Source organism: Rhinatrema bivittatum, chromosome 1 (genome assembly GCF_901001135.1).
Source record: "Rhinatrema bivittatum chromosome 1, aRhiBiv1.1, whole genome shotgun sequence".
NCBI lineage: Eukaryota > Metazoa > Chordata > Amphibia > Gymnophiona > Rhinatrematidae > Rhinatrema > Rhinatrema bivittatum.
In genome coordinates this window covers 238,662,832-238,683,439 of record NC_042615.1, presented here as the reverse complement: position 1 = coordinate 238,683,439, position 20,608 = coordinate 238,662,832, and the positions used below count along the sequence as shown (strand labels likewise).

The 20,608-nt window shown below is 44.2% G+C and overlaps 2 protein-coding genes across 3 annotated transcripts in view; one reads left to right on the top strand and one right to left on the bottom strand.

The window, feature by feature from the left end:
• MRPL35 (mitochondrial ribosomal protein L35) overlaps nt 1-1,712 on the bottom strand; it is a 34,383-nt gene extending 32,671 nt beyond the window's left edge. The window contains exon 1 of the mRNA XM_029592765.1: nt 1,568-1,712. Coding sequence (XP_029448625.1) covers nt 1,568-1,656 — 89 coding nt within the window. The 5' untranslated portion in view covers nt 1,657-1,712. The remainder of the gene's footprint in view (nt 1-1,567) is intronic.
• A 225-nt stretch (nt 1,713-1,937) lies between these two features.
• POLR1A (RNA polymerase I subunit A) overlaps nt 1,938-20,608 on the top strand; it is a 271,640-nt gene continuing 252,969 nt past the window's right edge. For both annotated transcript variants that reach the window (XM_029592763.1, XM_029592762.1), the window contains exons 1-3: nt 1,938-2,083; nt 8,094-8,298; nt 14,794-14,943. In XM_029592763.1, the coding sequence (XP_029448623.1) occupies nt 2,001-2,083; nt 8,094-8,298; nt 14,794-14,943 (438 nt within the window). In that variant the 5' untranslated portion in view covers nt 1,938-2,000. The remainder of the gene's footprint in view (nt 2,084-8,093; nt 8,299-14,793; nt 14,944-20,608) is intronic.

Genomic DNA, 20,608 nt, shown 5'->3' with positions numbered 1-20,608 from the left:
GTAAAAAGAAAGTCTGTAAGACAGAGCTGGAAAAAACCAGGGCACCAAAAACTTGACACTAAGTGGAGGAACCAGGGCCAAGAGTTGTAGCTGGGCTACAAAAGAAAGTGGGAGAGAGAAAAAAGGTTGGGGGGAGAGAAGGGGAAAGGGGAAGGAAAGGGTGAACAGTCAAAGAAAAGGCAGCAAACAAAATTAGATTTAAAAAAATTAACAAACATTTTTTTTAGGAAATATCTCTTTACAGAGAGGATGGTGGATGTGTGGAACAGCCTCCGTCTCAGAGTGGAAGTGGTGGAGACAAAATCAGTATCTGAATTCAAGAAACCATGAAATTAATACAGGGGATCTCTAAGGAAGTGATGAGAATTATAATACTAAACTGGATGGCGAGCGGCATGTTTCTATGTTTCACTATAAAGAATTTTCCCCATAGCTATTAAGAATTTTGGCTGACATCTAGGTTTCTAAAAAGTTTTCCACCCATGCAATAAGAGCAAATACTGATAAGTCTACAACATAATACAAGGCAACTATACCATAGGTATAAAGTGACAAATCCTTTAATGCCTGAAGAATGCTCATCTTTCCAAGCAGCCATTCAGTGGACACTGTAGGCTTTTACATGAAATACTAAATGAGAAGAAAAGTTTAAATTTTCTGGATCCATTGTCATGTCTAAGTATTATGGACCACACATTCTTTTTCACTGAATCAGTGATAAACTGAAATGTTAGTTGAAAATCAATACATGATCGAAGTACTTTACATTCAGGTTATGCACCTATCAGGAGCATTTTTTAAAAAACTAAGAAAAAAATATTTTTTTTTACTTCCAAAATTTTAATGCACAGGAGGCAGGCCTTTATAAACAGAAAAGAGGCTCTGGAAATAGTCAGGGGGGCACAGAGAAAAGGGATGCTGGGCCCTGCGGACAGAGAGCAAAGAGAGGAAGATGCGGAACTTGGCAGAGAGTTAAGAAGTGAATTCTGTGCCAGAGGGCACGAGAGTGCCCGATACTCTTGCACCATCCTGCCTTCGAATTAAAAACATTGACCAGATATACCCAAAATAAGTCCCTACAGGCACAAAACAGGAATAACCTGTATACATCTCCTCCTCCTACAGCAGGGAGCAAAAACAAGCAGAACCCTGCCTAATCCACAAATAAAACCAGCCATGACCCCACACCCGTAAAAAAAAAAATAAAAAAAAAATGCTGCCCGAATCCTCACTCTTTTCTCCGCTGCCGTGGCTCCACTTTATCGTTATTCGGGAAAATGCGAGGAAAGCTTAGCTTCCAGGCCTCTGCGAAGATCACTGGGCTGGGTCTTGCGATGCTCGGTGTAAATAAACGGCACGTGAAACGCCCCCCCCCCCGTGTCTCTCTTACTGTCTTTGATATAATCGCGGAGTCTCCAGCAGAGAAAAGGGATGCAGGGAGCGCGGCGAAGAAACAGCTTAGCCCTTACGCCAGATGAGCAGTAATGGAGATCTCTCACCCTTTCCCTAGCAAAAGCGCGCGCGCGCAAACACACATACAAAAACCAGTAACAACAATCGGCATTACCTAAATCCAACCCAGCTCCACAGCAGCTGGCGGCACCGCGCGTCCCCACCGCGTTTCAACCAGACCCTTCCAGCCCTCGCCGCCTCCATTTTCTGCAGGGTCTCCAGCTTCCGCCTCCGGGGTAAGGAGCCGGATGGTGGAGGGGGGGAGGTCCAACAAACGTTACCTTTCCTGACACGTACCTTTCTCTCCGTCACGCCTTTAGTCCTATTCGATTTACTCCATTTACATCTCTGACATTTTCTCATTGTATGTGGTGTTTGAGGGAGGCTCGGTGCCCTTTCTTTAAAATATTTATTGTATAATATTTCTCCTCCCACTACGTGTGCATGTGGTACGGTCCAGCGGCACGTGTTGACCCGGTCGGCTCGCGCAGGAGCAGTACTAGCCTCCTGCACAAGGCAGGAGGGTTCTTGCTACTGTTGCTGTTACGATGGGGGTAAGCGGGGTGGTGGCCGTGCCTTGGCGGCGCTTGCAAGGTGTCTCTTTTGGGATTTATTCTGCCGATGAGATCAGGTGAGCGGAGAAAGAGAAATGCTGTTGGGATGCAAGGGAACCTGGCGTATTTGTGAGGTTTTGGGCTGCACTTGCCCAGTCTTTTCTCTTAAACCTGCAAGAAACACATGTTATGAGCACGGTGGTAGCTTTAGTTGTTGTTGTTGGGTTTTTTTTTTTTTTTTATATATATACAAATTTTATACTGCGTTGGCCTAATGGTCCATTCAGCTCGGCAACCTGTCACATGGAAGTACTCTGCGGATTCCATTAGGAATATCTCGTTCCCTAAGAACTTAAGAGTTGCCCTAGTGGGTCAGACCGAGAATTCATCAACCTTAGCATTCTGTTTCCAACAATGGCAGACCCAGGTTACAACTCCCTGGCCAGTATCCAAACATTAAATTCCTAAAGTCAACTTGATCAATAGCAGTTTATGGACTTCTCTTCCAGGAATCTATCCACACCTGTTTTCAACCCAGGGACACTAACTTCTCTAACCATATCTTCCGGCAATGAATTCTAGGGCTTAATTGTGTGTTGTGAAAAAGATTTTTCTCTGATTTATTTTAAATGTGCCTCTTACTAACTTCGTGGAGTGCCTCCTAGCCCTTGTATGATCTGAAAGTAAATAACAGATTAACTTTTATCTGTTCTAATCCTCTCATGATTTTATAGACTTCTATTGAATCCCTTCCTCGGCCGTCTGTTCTTTAATCTGAACCAGTCCTAAGCTCTTAAGCCTTTCCTCATAGGGGAGCCGTTCCTTCCCCTGTATCATTTTAGTCTCCCTTCTCTGTACCTTCTGTGCAGCTATATCTTTTTGAGATGCGGTGACCAGAACTGCACACAGTATTCAAGATGTGGGCTCTTCAAGAGTATGATGGTGTGTTTGTGTGTGTGTGTATATATATATATATATATATATATATATGTGTGTGTGTATGTAAGGGAAGTAGATGAGGATATGTGATGGATGTATGTTACTGGTACGAAGGGGGATAAGAAGGAAATATTTTTCTTTGTGATGGGATGATATTCAGTTGTATATCAGACATAAACGCTGAGGAAATTGTTTTATGTCAAGATATCTGCTATTGCTAAATCATTCTGGAGATTTGAGTTTCTGATTGTATATCCTGTCATGGAATAAAAATAATTTCCTAGCGTGTAGCAGATGGACTCAGGACCAGTGGGTATAGTGTACTTCTGATAGCAGTTGGAGACGGATCAGATTTCAATCTGACGTCAGCCCTAGTACATATACCCCTGCAGGAAGTGCAGCTCTTCAGTATTTTCCATCTCCATAGCAGTTAGGGACTTTATGCATGCTTGCACAGCATTAGAGTAATTTTACCAAAGAAAACCAAAATAAGAAGAAATCTTACCTCTACAGACGAGCCTCGCTCTCCTGCGGTGACACACATTGGGTCCCTCCCCCAGTTGAGAATTCCCAAGGTGATTTCCGTGAACCCTCGGAGGTAAGCCTCGGACCGGCGGCCGACCCTCGGCGGGGACCTAGCCCCCGACATCGGGTGAGGCTGAGAGGCAGAGCAGGTGCAACTTTGAGCGCGGTGGTGAAGGTATTTTCCCTCTCCCCCCCCCGCAGCCGTGGTGAAGGTATTTTCCCTCCCCCCCCCCCCCCGCAGCCGGAGACCTAAAAGATGCGGAATCACCATGGAGTGATACAGAGGCATTATGACATTCTCTGTTTCATTCACCATCCCTTTCCTAATCATTCCTAACATTGTTTGCTTTTTGACTGCCACAGCACACTGAGCCAACAATTTCAATATATTATGCACAATGGAGCCGATTTTAAAAGCCTGGCGCACAAATCCTGGGAGATACACATGTGTGCTGAATGCATTTTCAAAGCAGCCCGGCCACGTGTATTTTCTGGAATGCCTAGAAGTGCTGGGCTTTAAAAAGCAGTGGGCCGGGGAAGGGTGGGGTTGTGGGGGCTGGGAGGGAACTGGGGATAGCCCGATAGTGTGGTTGCATGTTTATTGCAAAATAACCCCCCCTCCCCCCCCCCGGGTGTGGATATTGGATTTTATAACATGCGCATGTTATAAAATCGGCATGTCCCTTTTAAAATGTACCTTTAAGATGCTTAGATCTTTTTTCTGGATGTTGACTCCTAATATGGAGCCTAACATATGTAACTACAACATGGGTTCTTTTTCCCTATATGCATCACCTTGGACTTGTCCACATTAAATTTCAATCGTCGTTTGGATGCTGAATCTTTCAGTCTCACAAGGGCCTCCTGCAATTTATCACAATCTGCGTTGATTTAACTACTCTGAATAATTTTGTCATCAGCAAATTTGATCACCTCACTCATTGTATCCCTTTCCAAATTATTTATAAATACATTGAAAAGCACTGGTCCAAGTAAAACTTCGTTTACTATTTTTTAATCAGTTTGCAATCCTCGAAAGGATATCGCTTCCCATCCCATGACTTTTTAGTTTTCTTATAAGCCTCTCATGAGGGACTTCTGAAAATCCAAATACAGTATAACCACTGGTTCACCTTTATCCACATGTTTATTAGCCCCTTCAAAAAATGTAGCAGATTTGTGAGGCAAGACTTCCCTTGAGTAAATTCATGCTGACTGTGTCCCATTAAACCCTGTCTTTCTATATGCTCTACGATTTTGTTCTTTAGAATATTTTTCCTGACAGTGAAGTCAGGCTCACTGATCTATAGTTTCCCTATTCATCCCAGAGTGCTTTTTAAATATTTAGGTTACATTGGCCACCATTCATTCTTCAGGTAGAATGGCAATATTAATGATAGGTTACAAACTTTTACTAATAGATCTGAAATTTCATCTGAGGTTTTTTTTTGTTTTTTTTTTCAGAACCCTGGGTTGTATACCATTCGGTCCAGGTTCTTTGAAACTCTTCAGTTTGTCAATCTGGCCTACTAGTTTTTCCAGGTTCACCGTAATTTTATTTCAGTTCATCCCTGTTGCTCATTCCCAGAAGTAAGAGGTGCAAACATCCAAGTCTATCTGGCCAATAATTGTTTATGGATCTGTTCTGCAGAAACTTATCCAAACCTTTTTTTACACTGTTATACTGCCGGTCTTGATCACTTTCTCTAACAACAAATTCCATAGCCTAATTGTTGACTAACTAAATCTGCCTCCACTTAGTTTCATGCCTGCCCCCCCTAGTTTTAGTATTGTTTTGAAAAGATAAAATAACAGTTCCCTATTTATAGTTCACCACACTTGGGATTTTATAAACCTCTAGCATTTCCTCCTTTTGGTCTCTTCTCCAACTTGAAGATCCCGAACCTATTTAGCCTTTTTAATTAAGGGAGCTGACATTATTGTTTTTGTTACTTTTTCTCTGTATCTTCTCTAATTATGCTGTATCCTTTTTGGCCTGAATATATTTGTCAGAATAAAAAAGATCTGATTTGCAACCCAGTTTTTCTAAGGAATTCAGGAAAGAGTTTTAAGTGTCATTTCTTTGAGTTTTTTTTAATCTGAAATCACACTGAGACATACAACAGCAGAGGAGTAAACTTTGTTGGCACTGCTTTGTGCATGTGAGGTATTTGCTACATTATAAGGGAAATTCTTCCCATTATGTGCCAGACAAATCTATCTGGCTTGAGTTTAATGACAACACGCTGCTTTTCCATTTGACATGTACTCCACATGTCAGCGTGAGTCCCGCAAACCTTTTCTTCATTATTCATTGGGAATCTCACGTGAAATTGATATTCATATAACCCATCCAATTGTTTATTTTCACTGGAACAGACTAAAACTGTTATAAATAAGATTGATGCACCAAAGGTACTATACACAAGCACAATCATAAATATATATATATATATATATATATATATATATATATTTTTTTTTTTAATCTGTTTATTGCTTTCAGAAGACAAATACAGTATTACAAAACAGATGCTGAACAGCAATCCAAAATAGGCACGCACAAAATACGATGTGGAAGAGCAGTTTCTAGAAAAAACAGGTCATCTTAGAACCCCTTTCCCAACCTCCCGCAGCAATCCCAAAGTCGGCTAACACTTTGTTAACAAAAAATCATAAACATATTAATTGGTGGTTTCAGTATTATCTCTGTAGGATTATTTTGCCCATGCTTGAAGTACAAAAAATTAGAAACAGTATATAGGTCTCAAATTTTTTTTTTTTTTAATGAAAACATTTAGAAATTATGTTTGCAACATAAATTTACTTTAGCTGTCATGGAATGCATTTAAAACTGCTTTGAAAACCACTGTCAAACGTATTGTGAGACAGTAATCAAACTGCTGATGGGATTTGCCATAATAATCTAAGCAGATCTACATAGGTAGTATTGTGTCGACTATTGCCCTCACAAAAGTACTCTACAAATTTGCATGTCTTTTTTTCTTTTCTTTTTTTTTTTTGTAAAGCAAAACACACTAACTTTTAAACATCCAAAAATACTTGTGTAGTCGCTTCCTGCAAACTCACTCCTCCCTGGTGTTACCAGGGAGGAGTGAGTCTGTCCACTCTCTACCTGTGTAGAGAGTGGGCAGTAATTAAACAGTCCATTTCCATGATTAAAACAGTGTTTTAACTGCAGCAGTAACTTTTGTTATTGCCCTCCCCTCATCTGAAAGTTTCGTACCAATACTGGGCTGAACATTGCAGTGTGTTGGTTCTTAGAACAAGCTTTCTATCAATGATCAAGGACTAACAGTAAAATTCAGTTTTATTGTTTTAATTCTCATCTGATCCATGTTTTCGTCATGTTCTTCCCACTCCCTCTGCTTGTTTCACATTGATAATCCCACTTTTCCCCATCCCCCTACTTCTCATGTTTGTAAATTCTGTGAAGCAACCTAAACTTGTCTTTAATGTTCCCTCCAACAGATTAATGGCTTAAATTACATGCTGGTTTATTCCATTATGTTAAACTATTTGGTTTATTATAGTTACAGTAGTTATATTTTGGTTTATGGAAACTTGATTAATTAGTTAAACTTAATTAATTAGTTACTACCCCTAACTAATCAAGCTAGATATTTCACTTGGATGCAGCTCCATCACTGCTCTCTACATTAATGGTGGGGGTGGAAGGGGAATAGAACAAAGAGCTAAGAGAAACAGATAAGTATGAGAGAAAAAAATGTGTGAAGCTTGCTGGGCAGACTGGATGGGCCGTTTGGTCTTCTTCTGCCGTCATTTCTATGTTTCTATGTTTCTATGTAAAGCTTAAAGATGCGAATTGTTTACATATTCTTTAAAACGGTTAATTGTAAAATCTGTTATTAATATATTTATGCTGTTTAATTTTGTATAAACTGTTTTATGTAAAGCCTGTTGCTAAAATTAATGTCTGTAAACCGAGGTGATGTATCATTATACGTACCGCGGTATATAAGAATCTTGAAATAAATAAATAAATAAATAAAGTTGTTTTTTTATAAGATGATGAGAACTGGTTAAAAATTCTGGGTTACTATAGACTTTGAATAGCTCTGAGGGGGGGGGATAGTTGGTCCTCCTCTGAAGCATACCTAAGAATATCACTCTAAAGAGGTCATGTTACAATTTAGCACATAACTATAATTGACAGGGATAACTGGGCAGCCTGGATGAATTTCAGTCTTTTTCTGCCATTATCTATTAATTACTATAAATGTTATGTGTGTAAGGAACAGGTATTCGCAATGGTATTGGTATTTCTAGAGAAGATGATGGGGAGATACCCACATCTGAACCAGTTTTTCTAGGGAACAACTTGTAGAAACTGAATCAATTCAGTGTGAATCTGGAGGAAATGCTAGAGCAAATTAATTAGTAGCAAATCATCAGAGCCTGATGGTATTCACTTCAGAGTTCTAATTTAAAGTAGAAAAAGACAGTCATTTTCTTTTGTGTCAATTACTATCTATAATTTTAGCATTATTTTAGTATTTTATTTGCATATTGGAATGAAATTCATTAAGCTTTATAGTGAGTGAGTAATTTTTTTGCCTTTCAATTTTCTTTTCTTTTCAGGAAATTAAGCGTGAAGGCCATTACTAACCCTCGATACTTGGATAATGTAGGAAATCCAGCTGTGAATGGGCTGTACGATTTGACTTTGGGACCTGCTGACCCCAGAGAAGTGTGTGCTACTTGTGCACAAGACTTCAATAACTGCCCAGGGCATCTGGGTCATATTGAGCTTCCACTGACTGTCTATAATCCTCTCTTTTTTGATGTAGGTATATCTGTCCCTGCTGAAATGTGGTGAATGCCTTCTTGCCTTTGCTGTTTGTTAGAAATTTCAGTGTAATACTCCCTTGCACCCCCCACCCCTCTGCACCTTGATTTATCAACAAGGACCGTTTTTGTATAATTATGCTGTTGTTTTCCATATTACTGAAAATATAATAATTATCCAATTCTTCTTACAATGCCGTTCAGACTTGGAGCACAGCTACGATTACCTAAGTGGACTTGATCCAGATAAAATGAATGAACCTTGTCGCATGGATGTTACAGGCCTTGGATAGCAGAGCTCTCTCCTCTGTTGTAGCTGTCTATATATCTGTATAAGTCTTGCCTTAAGGAAGCAAGGCGTCTGTGCTCACTTTCTGTGCATGTCCTACATTAGTGTTTCTGAAATAGCCACCAAGGTTGGTTCCTAGTCTTTATCTGCTGGCTCTGTATAAGCATTTGGAGCTCAAAAAAATGTTTAAGTCCAGTTTTACTAGTGAGGATACAAGTACAATTCCTGTTCCTCTGCAACAATATCTCTGAAGAAAAATGAGCTCTCTCCAGCAAGCAACTTTTTACATCATGCTAAAGTTCTCTTTTGTACACAAAAGAGAGGAACAGTAAGCATCAAATCTAACATAGGCAAGGTAAATTGCCCAAGTGGGCCAATATCTGGAAGCTATTAATATGGGTGTTAGCAAGTTGGGTGTGCATGCTGGATCTCTTCACAAAGGAGAGGTACCCTGGGCCACTCAGTCATCCACCCAATCAGCCCACAAAGGGGTGCTGCTGTTGAATTTCTTTCAAAAGATTTTTATTTGCAAGTAAAACAAGGAATTTCCTAGCGTGTAGCAGATGGACTCAGGACCAATGGGTATAGTGTACTCCTGATAGCAGTTGGAGACGGACTCAGGACCAATGGGTATAGTGTACTCCTGATAGCAGTTGGAGACGGATCAGATTTCAATCTGACATCAGCCCTAGTACATATACCCCTGCAGGAAGTGCAGCCCTTCAGTATTTTCCGTCTCCATAGCAGTTAGGGACTCTATGCACGCTCGCACAGTGTTACAGTAATACCACTGGTTCCAGGAATCTGCGTGTACCCTTATCTAGACAATTGGCTGATCAGGGCGAAATCCCCAGAGGAAGGCCACCAGGTGACCAACAGAGTCAAAACTCTACTGGAGAGCCTCGGGTGGGTGGTCAATACAAACGAGCTGTCTGCAGCCCTCCCAATCTGAAGAATACTTGGGAGTCCGGTTCAACACCAAACAAGACAAGGTCATCCTGACACCGACAAGAATATCAAAACTGATGACACAGTTACGAACCCTGTTGAGCGAACTTCGCCCCACAGCATGGGAGTACCTACAAGTCCTCGGCCTCATGGCATCCATACTGGAAGTAGTACCATGGGCAAGAGCTCACATGAGGCCCCTACAGCGCTCATTACTATCACGATGGAATCCACTGTCCCAGAACTACACCGTATGTCTTCAGCTCCCAGACAGAGTTCGGACCCAACTACAATGGTGGCTACAAGAAGGCTATCTGAGCCAGGGAACGAGACTATCCTCAACAACCTGGATCCTGCTCACCATGGATGCCAGCCTAGGAGGATGGGGAGCTAACCGCCCAAGGACAATGGAACAAAGAAGAGTCAGGATGGAACATCAATCGCTTAGAAGCCCGGGCAGTCAGACTAGCCTGCCTACAGTTCGGTCACAGACTTTGGGGCAAAGCGGTCAGAGTAATGTCGGACAATGCCACAACAGTGGCCTACATCAACCGGCAGGGAGGAACCAGAAGCCAACAGGTGTATCTGGAAATAGACCCCCTAATGTCATGGGCGGAAGCAAATCTTCAAGAGATCTCTGCCGTCCACATCGTGGGGAAAGACAACGTCGCTGCGGATTACCTCAGCAGAGAAAGTCTAGACCCAGGAGAATGGAGACTGTCGACCACAGCATTCCAATTGATAGTAAACCGTTGGGGAACACCAACCATGGACCTCCTGGCAAACCGGTCCAACGCCCAAGTGCCCAGCTTCTTCAGCCGCAGGTGGCAACCCCAGTCCCAGGGAATTGATACCCTGGTACAGACCTGGCCACAGGAGACTCTGTTATACGCCTTCCCACCGTGGCCCCTATTGGGCGCAATCATCCACAAGATATAACACCACATGGGACCAGTACTTCTAGTGGCCCCGGACTGGCCAAGAAGACTGTGGTACACAGACATGCGAAGACCTGCTGACAAGGAGCCCACTCCGCTACCTCCACACAGAGACCTGCTCCAACAGGGACCGATCCTCCACGAGGACCCAGCTCAATTCTCTCTTAAGGTCTGGCCATTGAAAGGACTCGCCTGAGGAAGAGCGGATACTCGGGGGCAGTAATTGACACCCTACTCCGAGCATGCAAGTTCTCCACATCCCTAACATACATAAGGATTTGGAGAGCATTCGAAGCCTGGTGCGAGGACTGCGACCATCATACCACGCTCAGTCAAAATTCCTGCGATTTTGGAATTCCTGCAAAACGGACTACAGAAGGGATTGTCTCTCAACTCCATCAAGGTACAGGTGGCCGCATTGTCATGCTATGGAACCAAGAGCGAGAGCAGCAGCATAGCCTCCTCACCCGGATGTCTCCCGCTTTCTGAAAGGAGTCAAGCAGATCTGACCACCCATAAAGTTGCGAGTGCCTCTTTGGAACCTCAACCTGGTCCTAGATTTCTTAGCAAGAACCTTCTTCAGGCCTCTTCGTGACCTGTCTCTCCGACTATTAACATTGAAGACAGCCTTCCTGCTGGCAGTCTGTTCGGCCCATATCCGAACTACAAGCACTGTCCTACCGGGAGCCGTTCCTCAGACTCACCCGGGAACCATCCAGTTACGCACAGTTCCATCGTTCCTCCCCAAAGTGGTGTCTTACTTCCATCTTGCTACCATTGCCAGATGAGCATAAGAATTCGGAAGAGGCTCGCAGTCTACGCCATCTCAACGTCGGCAGACTCTTAGTCCGATACCTGGAAAGGTCGGAATCTGTATGAAAGACGGACCATCTATTCGTCCTTCACAACGGGAAGAAGCAAGGGGAAGCAGCCTCGCGAGCAACCATAGCCTGCTGGATCAAAGAAGTCATCAAGGTGGCCAACGTAGAAGCAGGCAAGCCACCACCTTTACAAGTCAAGGCCCATTCCACTACAGCCCAGGCAGTGTCCTGGGCGGAAACCAAGATGCTGTCACCTGCCGGGCGGCGACATGGTCCTCCATCCACACCTTCTCCAGGTTTTACCACCTGAATGTTCAGGCTCGAGAGGACACAGTATTTGCAGGGGCAGTACTAAGTGGATCACGGGCAGTCTCCCACCCGGTTCGGGAGTAGCTTTTATACATCCCATTGGTCCTGAGTCCATCTGCTACACGCTAGGAAATGGAGAAATTACTTACCTGATAATTTCATTTTCCTTAGTGTAGACAGATGGACTCAGCATCCCACCCACGGCTGCCGTTACTTCTGGAATTCTCGGGTGATATCCCTGAGAGCGAGTGATTCACGAGTAAGCCATGCTTTCCCCTACCTAGGACACCCATCCTACCAGGTGTTGACGTTTCTCGGTTGAGGGCACTGGCAGCTCCAGCTATAATCAATTCAACTGGTTCAAATTAACTTTATAACCTGGTTAACTTAATCAAGTTATTCAAATTATTCAGTCTTACATATATCCACAATTGCTTTTCGAGGAGAATACTGAAGAGCTGCACTTCCTGCAGGGGTTATACGTACTAGGGCTGATGTCAGATTGAAATCTGATCCGTCTCCAACTGCTATCAGGAGTACACTATACCAATTGGACCTGAGTCCATCTGTCTACACTTAAGGAAAACGAAATTATCAGGTAAGTAATTTCTCCAATAGTCACTGAAACATAATAAGAGTATCCCCTGAGGGAGCATACTGCAAAGTATGATCAGAGTATAATCAAAAACAAAAATGAAAACAAAACCCTGACGTCACCTGGCATTTCAAAACCCTTCATGAAGGAGTATTAGCTTATGCAGTGCTTGCTCCATGATGGGTTGTACGATCTCAAACAGGTAGAAGGTGGTCTTCCAGACACTGCCATGATCTGGCCCAGTTAAAGTGATGTCAAAATCAGCAATTTTCCAGCTGGCAAAGAAAAAAAAAATTTAAGCTACAAAAGAAGAAATGTCAGTCATGAATGACACGCAAGTTCTCTTTTGCCCATGAAAATAGCTGAACAATATTTTGCCAACATTGTGCTTAATGGACTTGAGTATCAAACCAGTTTGCATTTTTTCGCTATGGAAAGGATACTGAATTCTCTGCAGCTTCTCTTTCCTATTATTTGACTACCATGAGAATTGTTCAAAACCAATGTTGTACATAAGCTTTCCAGACCACATTTGTCCCTTCTTCATGTGACTGTGTACAGCATATTTGGGCAATTCCTATAAAGGGTGTCTGACTGCAAAGAATCAAAATGTTTCTAGGATCAATGTGTCTTCTAGAACTCTGCACTATAACAGGAGTTCATTGCTGTGGTAGTATTATAGTTTTCTAACACTGTCCCATTTTAGATAAAAATGCAGTTCCCATGGATGGACTGATCACTGAGGAAATGAACATATCCAGATCAGTCCAGACTCCTGGGTTTATGCATCCCTGCCAGCAGATGGAGACAGAGAAAGTTTCACTGACACTGCTTGATAAACCCTAGTGCCACCTGCAATTCCTCAGTATTTCTCTGTCTCCAGCAGATGGTAGATGGTGCTAAACCTGCAGTTTGTGATTTGGACAGTTTTTTTGTTTTTGAGTCTTCCTCTTGGGGGTCTTTTTTGCTTTTTGGAATCCTAAGGGGTTCTATCCCGAACGGTTGAGGCAGGCAAGCCAGGGTTCTGGGACCTCTTTGTGTGCTCGACCTGTGCGCCTATGGGGGTGTAAATCTGGTAGTCCAGATCCCTCCCCTTCATGAGGCTGCTCTGGCAGCTGCAGGCTCTGATACCCCCTTTTTTTTTTTTTCTCTCTCTCCAAAAGAGGCACTCTATTGTTTTATGTTTCAGGTCTAGGCTGGTGCCTCAAAATTAAGTTTTTTTTTATTTAAAAAAAAAAAAAAAAAAAAAAAAAAGCCAGAAGCAGATGTTTTGAGCACAGGCAAGGCTTGCTATGCGAGTGGCTTCCTCTTCCTTTCAGGCTTCAGTGTTGGGGGGGGGGAGGAGTCGGGGGGGGGGTCTGATCTTGGAGCAAGGTAGGTTTATTTCTGGCACAGGCAGTCCCCCCTCTCCGGTGTGATGACCCGCGGGTCAGCATGCAGGGCTTGTGGCTCTGCTTGTGCGCAGCTTTAGTCGGCAGGGCCTTTGTGTGGGGTGCTCTGGCGGGGAGGGTTCATCACGGCCATTTTGTTTGTTTTCTTTGGCGGTTCCCGCACCGCAGGGAGGGGAGGGGGACGCTCCCCCCATGCCTGTCCCTGGCCTGTTTCGACTCCGGCCTCAATCGGGGGGATGTGGAGGAGTAAGTAAGCTATAGGTTGCTGGTTCACTGCCTCCTGCAGGGAGGGGCAGACCTGCTGAGGCCTTTTTCTCTGGATTTTGTCCTGCTGCTGCATGATGCCTATTTGGCAAGGCAGCAAGTGGAGAGCAGGGCTCAGTTTCCAGGACCCTGCCTGTCTGCCAGGCCGAAAGCCCTTCGGGGGGGTCCCCAGCAGCATGGTGGCGTGTGTGGTATTGAGCAGTGCCAGTAGAGAAAAGCTAAAATAAAATCTGAAATGTACAAGAAACTTAAACCAAAATGCTAGTTAGATGCAAGGGCCTGTACTGTGTGAAATTCAAAGGTGTGTTAAGAATTGCATACCTGAATATCACACAGTCTCCGCAGGTCAGAGCCAATTATTCCCTCACTCAACTCGAATATTGTTATTAGCAATGTAAGAAAGATGCCATGTGCCGGATATTTCCAGATGATTTGAATATTTGTCTGCTTATGCGGCTTGGGAGTATTTCAAGTTAGAGGCTCTGGATTGAAAGTATTATAATGAGATGTGTCAGATAAAAGGTGATCTGCCAACATAACTGCTGAAGTTTTCTTGCAGGAAAATGCTGTTTATGCTATACTAATTACATACATGTGATCCATAGGTGTTTGATTTAGGTCCTAGCTAAAATAGGTATTCATTATCTAGTCTAGAACTAAACAAACTTGTCAAACACTGATATCTTGGCTAAGATGAAAATCTGAAACTGGAAGCCCATGGGTTGGAATCAGACTCTAGGAGCCAAGAGCACAGCTCCTCAAGAAAAGGAGACACAACCAACTGCAGATGTTAGCGTGGGCTCTCCTGTTTTGCGCAGCACACTGGGAAGAGCAGAGGGAATGAGAGAGATGATTGCACTTTTTGGGGCAGGCTTAGGTTTTAAGGCTTTATCTGATCATTGGTAAACTTTAACTGTTAACTGTTCTTCCTGATTTAGAAGCTGTACATCTTGCTTCGGGGCTCCTGTTTCAACTGCCACATGCTGACATGTTCTCGAGCTGTTGTGCATTTGCTGCTGAACCAGCTGAAGCTTCTAGAAGCTGGAGTCCTTCAGTCCATCTATGAGCTGGAATCTGTACTTCACAAGGTGTGTAGACTTTAACGTTTTATAGTTAAGATTCAGAAATGGAAACAGCAGTCATTGGTGTCTTGCTGCTGTGTTTTTTGTTTTTTTTTAAAGTCCCACATCCATGAGATGTTCTTTGAGATCCAAGGGTGGAGTCAGAAAACTACCTAGGATTTCAAAAGATTTAACTGGCTAATTTTCGAACTAGCAGGTTAAAATTCTGCTTTAAGGTCTAATGTTAATTGGCCACATTTTGGCCAGCTACATTTAGGTGAATTTTCAGCTTAAAATCTAGCTGGTTAGGTTTTACTGAAAATGATTAAAATTTAGCCATATTTCTTTGCTGCTCAGCAGCTCTTTTAAAATTGACCTGCAAGATTCTGGTAAACCTCCAAGGATGAATTTTTAGCAAATTTTGGAGGCCTTTGTGCAGAAATTTAAAGTTAATGTGGTGTTACAGTAGTGTTGTATCTCATAACTAAACTGAAAGGATATCTTTCAGGGAGCCATGAATATTACAATTTTATTTATGACCTGCCTTTGGATTACTAGACATTTCTTTTTTTGGTCTAGCAGTTTTTTTCCTGCTCCTTTAGCATCCAGTGCAATCAAAACCAGCATCTATTTTACTATGATGCCATGGGTCTTCATTTTGGGACATTTCTCCTATTTTATATTCCTCTCCCAGCTGGCTTAGTCCAGTCACTTCAGCGACTGTCTTCAGCTGGGGCCATGCCCCAATACCTTACATCTGTCTACTAGGTGTTGTCATTGCATGCTGGGATTCCCTCCCCACAGGGATTATGAATTCTGCCTCTTCAGCTTCCTTAGCAGGGCCAGCCCTCAGTAGAGATTTGTATGATTTATCTTTACCTACTTTTAAGAATTTAATTTCATGTATGTGATAGGAAAATGAAGCTATACTTCTAGCTTTGCTTCTTAGCAGCTTGATAGTATTGCTTTTTGTGTTTGTTTGTTTTTTTTTGTGTTTGGTTATTTTTATTTATTATAATAATTATTTTTTTTTATATACTGACATTCGATCTGAGATATCACATCGGTTTACATTCAGGTACTGTAGGTATTTTCCTATCCCCAGAGGGCTTACAATCTAAGTTTGTACCTGAGGCAATGGAGGGTAAAGTGATTTGCCCAAGGTCACAAGGAGTGACAGTGGGACTCGAACCCTGGTCTCCTGGTTCGTAGCCCATATATATATATTTCATCCATACATTTAATAAAACAGCAATACAGTAGATAAACAGCAACATCTCGCACACAGTTATCCCTCAAAGGATCGGGTTACTGTCAGCAAAGATTTCTGATTTCATTACTCTGTGAGCACTACTTTTCTTGATGCAAAATGCCTATTAATTTATATGCAATGAATTAAAATTTTATGCATTACAAAACATTTGAAAAGGTTTCAGTAAATGACAAAAAGAATTACAATATAATACACTTTCTGTACACTCTCTATTAGGAAAACAGAGCAAACCAGGCTGCTATAGATCCCTACACAAAAACTGTACATCTGCAGAATACCTCACCTCGATCACAAGTATAGAACAGAGACAAAACTTCACCAAATACAGCTCCTACCCAGAAACACGGCCAAACCTTAGACCTCATATTTCAAAATCCCAAGAATTCAGATTTCACAGTTTCTATCCAACCAATTCCCTAGTCTGACTACTACCTCATTCAAATTAATGGACTTCATTCCCTTATCACAACCTGAAATTACAAAAACCTTTTAAAGGAAAAATGTTGACCCAGAAATTTTTGCTAATACACTTCTACCCCACATGTCTACTATTCTTGAGAATGATGTTTACAAATAAATTGACAAATGGAACAATAGTATCCACACCTGTCTTGATTCCATAGCCCCAAAATGACTTGTCACTATCACTAATGGACCTAATGCATCTTGGTTTACTCAATTTTTATGCAAGATGAAAACTAAATTCCCTGTACATACCTGGATCAGTCCAGACTCCTGGGGTTTGCCTCCCCTCCAGCAGATGGAGAAGTTTTAACGGACTCTGCCCTAAACCCTGAGGTGCCACCTAGAATCTGTCAGTATTTCTCTCTTTAGCAGATGGTGGAGGTGCAAATCCCTTTAGTCTGGTTTAGCTAGTATTACTTTAATTTTAAGGATTAGTTTGATTCTAAGTTTTGGGTTAGTTTTCTGCTAAGGCTTTCCAGTTCTTAAAAAAACCGGATAGCCTTTAAGCCTCCTAGGGGGGGTTGTCAGGTCCTGGCGGGACCATCCCCCCTGGTAATAGAGGCTGAGGAGCAGGGGGTTGAGGACCTAGTAACTGCCAGCAATTGAGGGTGATACCGGGGAGCCCAGTTCACTCACCCTCAGAAGGAGGCCGGCCCAGCATCCTCTTCGGCTCCTCCCACCCTCTCGCTGCTGCTTTGCAGTCCGGTTGCATACCGCCGAGCTCCCTGGCTAAATTTAATCCGCTCGTCATGCCGCATGATGCGGCCTGCTCGGTGTGTGGGAGTGTGCGCGAGCAGCTCTCAAGAGCTGGCATTTGCCCCGATTGCCTCTCTGGAGGGAGGGTACCTCGGGGATGACTGTCGGTGACATTTCCCGTGGTAGTGGCTCCAGAGTGTGCCGAGAGCCAGGGAGGCTCAAATCTCAGCGCCATCCCTCAGACCCGTTCCTGCTGAGCGCGGGAATGGAGATCATTTTAAAAACATTCAGGGATCAGGAGAAAGCTGCTCTGGGGGAAGGGAATTCCCCACCACCTTTTTCACCGCAGCCTGGAGCCTCCGGGGGGGAGGGCAAGAAGTGATTCACAGGCTGCTCAGGAGCATTTGTCAGGAGATGCCCCTGGAGGGGCCTCGGATGAGTCGTCTTCTTCATTCTCCTCAGACTTTGTTTTATTGCTCCACAAGGCCTTTAAGGCCTGGAAGGCAGCTAGACGTCAGGTTAGCAGGGTCCCTCGTCCAGCACCAGTGTCCTCAGTGGCTGGCAAGGAGGCCATCTCGACCCATAAGCTTTCCAAGTCCTCACCGGGGGTAGGATCCATGAAGTCCAAAAGCCCTCTCAGGTCTATTTCCTGTTCGGGGACAGTTCATCTTCAGAGCATTTAGATGACGGGGAGACCCTTCCACAGGGGCCTGATGCGGACCAGGTTAGCCAGCTCCAGTCCACCAAGCAAGGGGGCATGCCTATGATTGAAGGTGATGACCCCAAGGTGGTACGCTTGTTCCGGAAGGATGAATTAGGACCACTCATCCCAGCTATTCTGGAAGAATTGGGGATTGAGGTCCCTCAGGATTCACGGCTGGGCGCTGTGGATCTGGTGATGGTTGGACGCAGGGGTCCAGCTCTGTCTTTTCCCTTCCATATGTCAGTTTCTTACCTATTGTTTCGTGAGTGGGACACTCCGGTCTTGGGTTTAAAAGTTAGCCGGGCTATGGACAAATTGTACCTGCTACTAGAGGAAGCTCTGGACCTTCTCGAAGTGCCCAAGGTGGATGCGGCGGTCTTAGCAGTGACAAAAAAGACCACCATCCTGATGACAGGAGCCACAGCCCTTAAGGACTTGCAGGATTGCAAATTAGAGTTGCAACTTAAGAAGATTTTTGAAGTCTTGGCTCTAGGGGTCCATGCCGCCATGTGCAGCAGTTTTGCACTGAGGGCCAGCCTCCGCTTACTTACAATCGGCGGGATACCTTTCCGATGCAGAAGCGGTTCAGGCCAGTCGGCTGGAGGCTGCGTTCGCTTACAGTGCAGATGCGCTTTATGATCTCCTTCGTACTTCGGGCAGAACTATGGTTTCGGCTGTCTCAGCCCGCAGACTCCTCTGGCTCAGGAACTGGTCTGCGGATGTTTCTTCAAAAGCTCAGCTGGGTTCCTTGCCCTTTAAGGGAAAGCTGCTCTTTGGCCAACAATTGGAGGACATGATTAAGTCTCTGGTTGAGAACAAGGTCCATAGGTTACTGGAAGATAAGCCCAAGACGAGAGGATCCTTTCCCCAGCGGTCAAGGTTCTGAGGGAATCGCCATTTTCGTTCTTCCCGATCCTCCGGGTCCTTGTCTCGTCAGGGTCCTAACAGACAACATTCTTGGAATCAGTCCTTTCGAGGCCAAAGTCCTGGCAGAGATGGAACCCCACAGGCACATAGAGGTCTCAAGTCTGCACAATGAAGCGAGGCTGGTTCACTCCTCCATACCGAAGATAAGGGGCAGGTTGTCTCTTTTTCTAGAGGAGTGGACCAATTTGACCTCCGATCAATGGGTCCTAAATATAATAGAACATGGCTACGCTTTAGATTTTGCTCGGTCGCTCCGGGAGCGCTACCTGGTTACCGGCAAAAACGTCTGGCTGTACAAGACACCCTAGGACATCTACAGGACTTGGGTGCCATAGTACCAGTACCCACAGGAGAACTCAGGCAAGGTCGCTACTCCATTTACTTCGTGGTACCCAAAAAGGAAGGCACTTTCTGACTCATCCTCGACTTAAAGAGAGTCAATCGGACTCTAAAGGTGCCTCTGTTTCGCATGGAAACTCTTTGCTCTGTGATAGTGTCTGTTCACAGGGGAGAATTCTTGGTGTCTCCATACCTGACAAAAGCATACTTGCACTTACTCATCCACCCCGACCATCAAAAGTATCTACAGTTCACAATCCTCTGACATCACTTTCAATTTTGTGCACTGCTTTTCGGTCTGGCAACGGCACCCTGGGTGTTCACCAAAGTAATGGTGGTTGAGGCAGCAGCTCTCCGGAAAGAGGGTATATTGGTGCGTCCTTACCTGGGCGATTGGCTGGTTCGAGTGAAATCGGAGGACCTTTGCCGGGAAATCGGAGGACCTTTTGCAGCGGGTCCTGCAACTGTTGAGCTCGTTAGGCTGGGTTGTCAATCCCGACGAGTCATCTAGATCCTTCCCAGTCCTTGGAGTTTCTAGGTGCTCTGTTCGACATGCTCTTGGGCAAAGTTTTTCTTACCAAGGAGAGACTGGCCAAGGTTCAAACTCAGGTGGAGTCTTTGCGGTCCATGCCTCGTCCCAGAGTCTGGCATTATTTACAGGTTCTAGGTTCGATGGCTTTCACTCTCGATCTGGTCCCATGGGCCTTTGCGCATATGCGTCCTCTTTAGTCAGCCTTACTCTCCCGTTGGAATCTGTTCTCCGAGCAGTTTCATCTTCTTCTGTCACTGATGGACTCTGCACGTTCTTGTTTGGCTCTTCCCGGACAATTTGCGTCGAGGGGTGGACTTGGAAATTCCCTCTTGGACAGTGGTAACCACCAATGCCAGCCTCTCAGGTTGGGGAGCAGTCTGTCGGGGGAGAGCGGTGCAAGGCCAGTGGTCAAGAACTGAGTCCTCTTGGTAGATCAATCGATTGGAGACCAGAACAGGCCCTCCTTACCTTGTAAAGGGAATATCAGTAAGAGTACTCTCCGACGATGCGACGACTATGGCCTACATCAGTCGTCAAGGCGGAACCAAGAGTCGTCCAGTGGCGATGGAAGCCCAGCTTTTAATCAGCTGTGCGGAGCAACACCTGTACAAGATAGCAGTCTCTCACATTGCTGGAGTAGACAATGTGCAGGCCGATTTTTCTCAGCCGCCACCAGTTGGACCCGGGAGAATGGGAACTATCCGAGGTTTTTCGTCTTCTGTGCAACCACTGGACCAAGCCCTCCATGGACCTGATG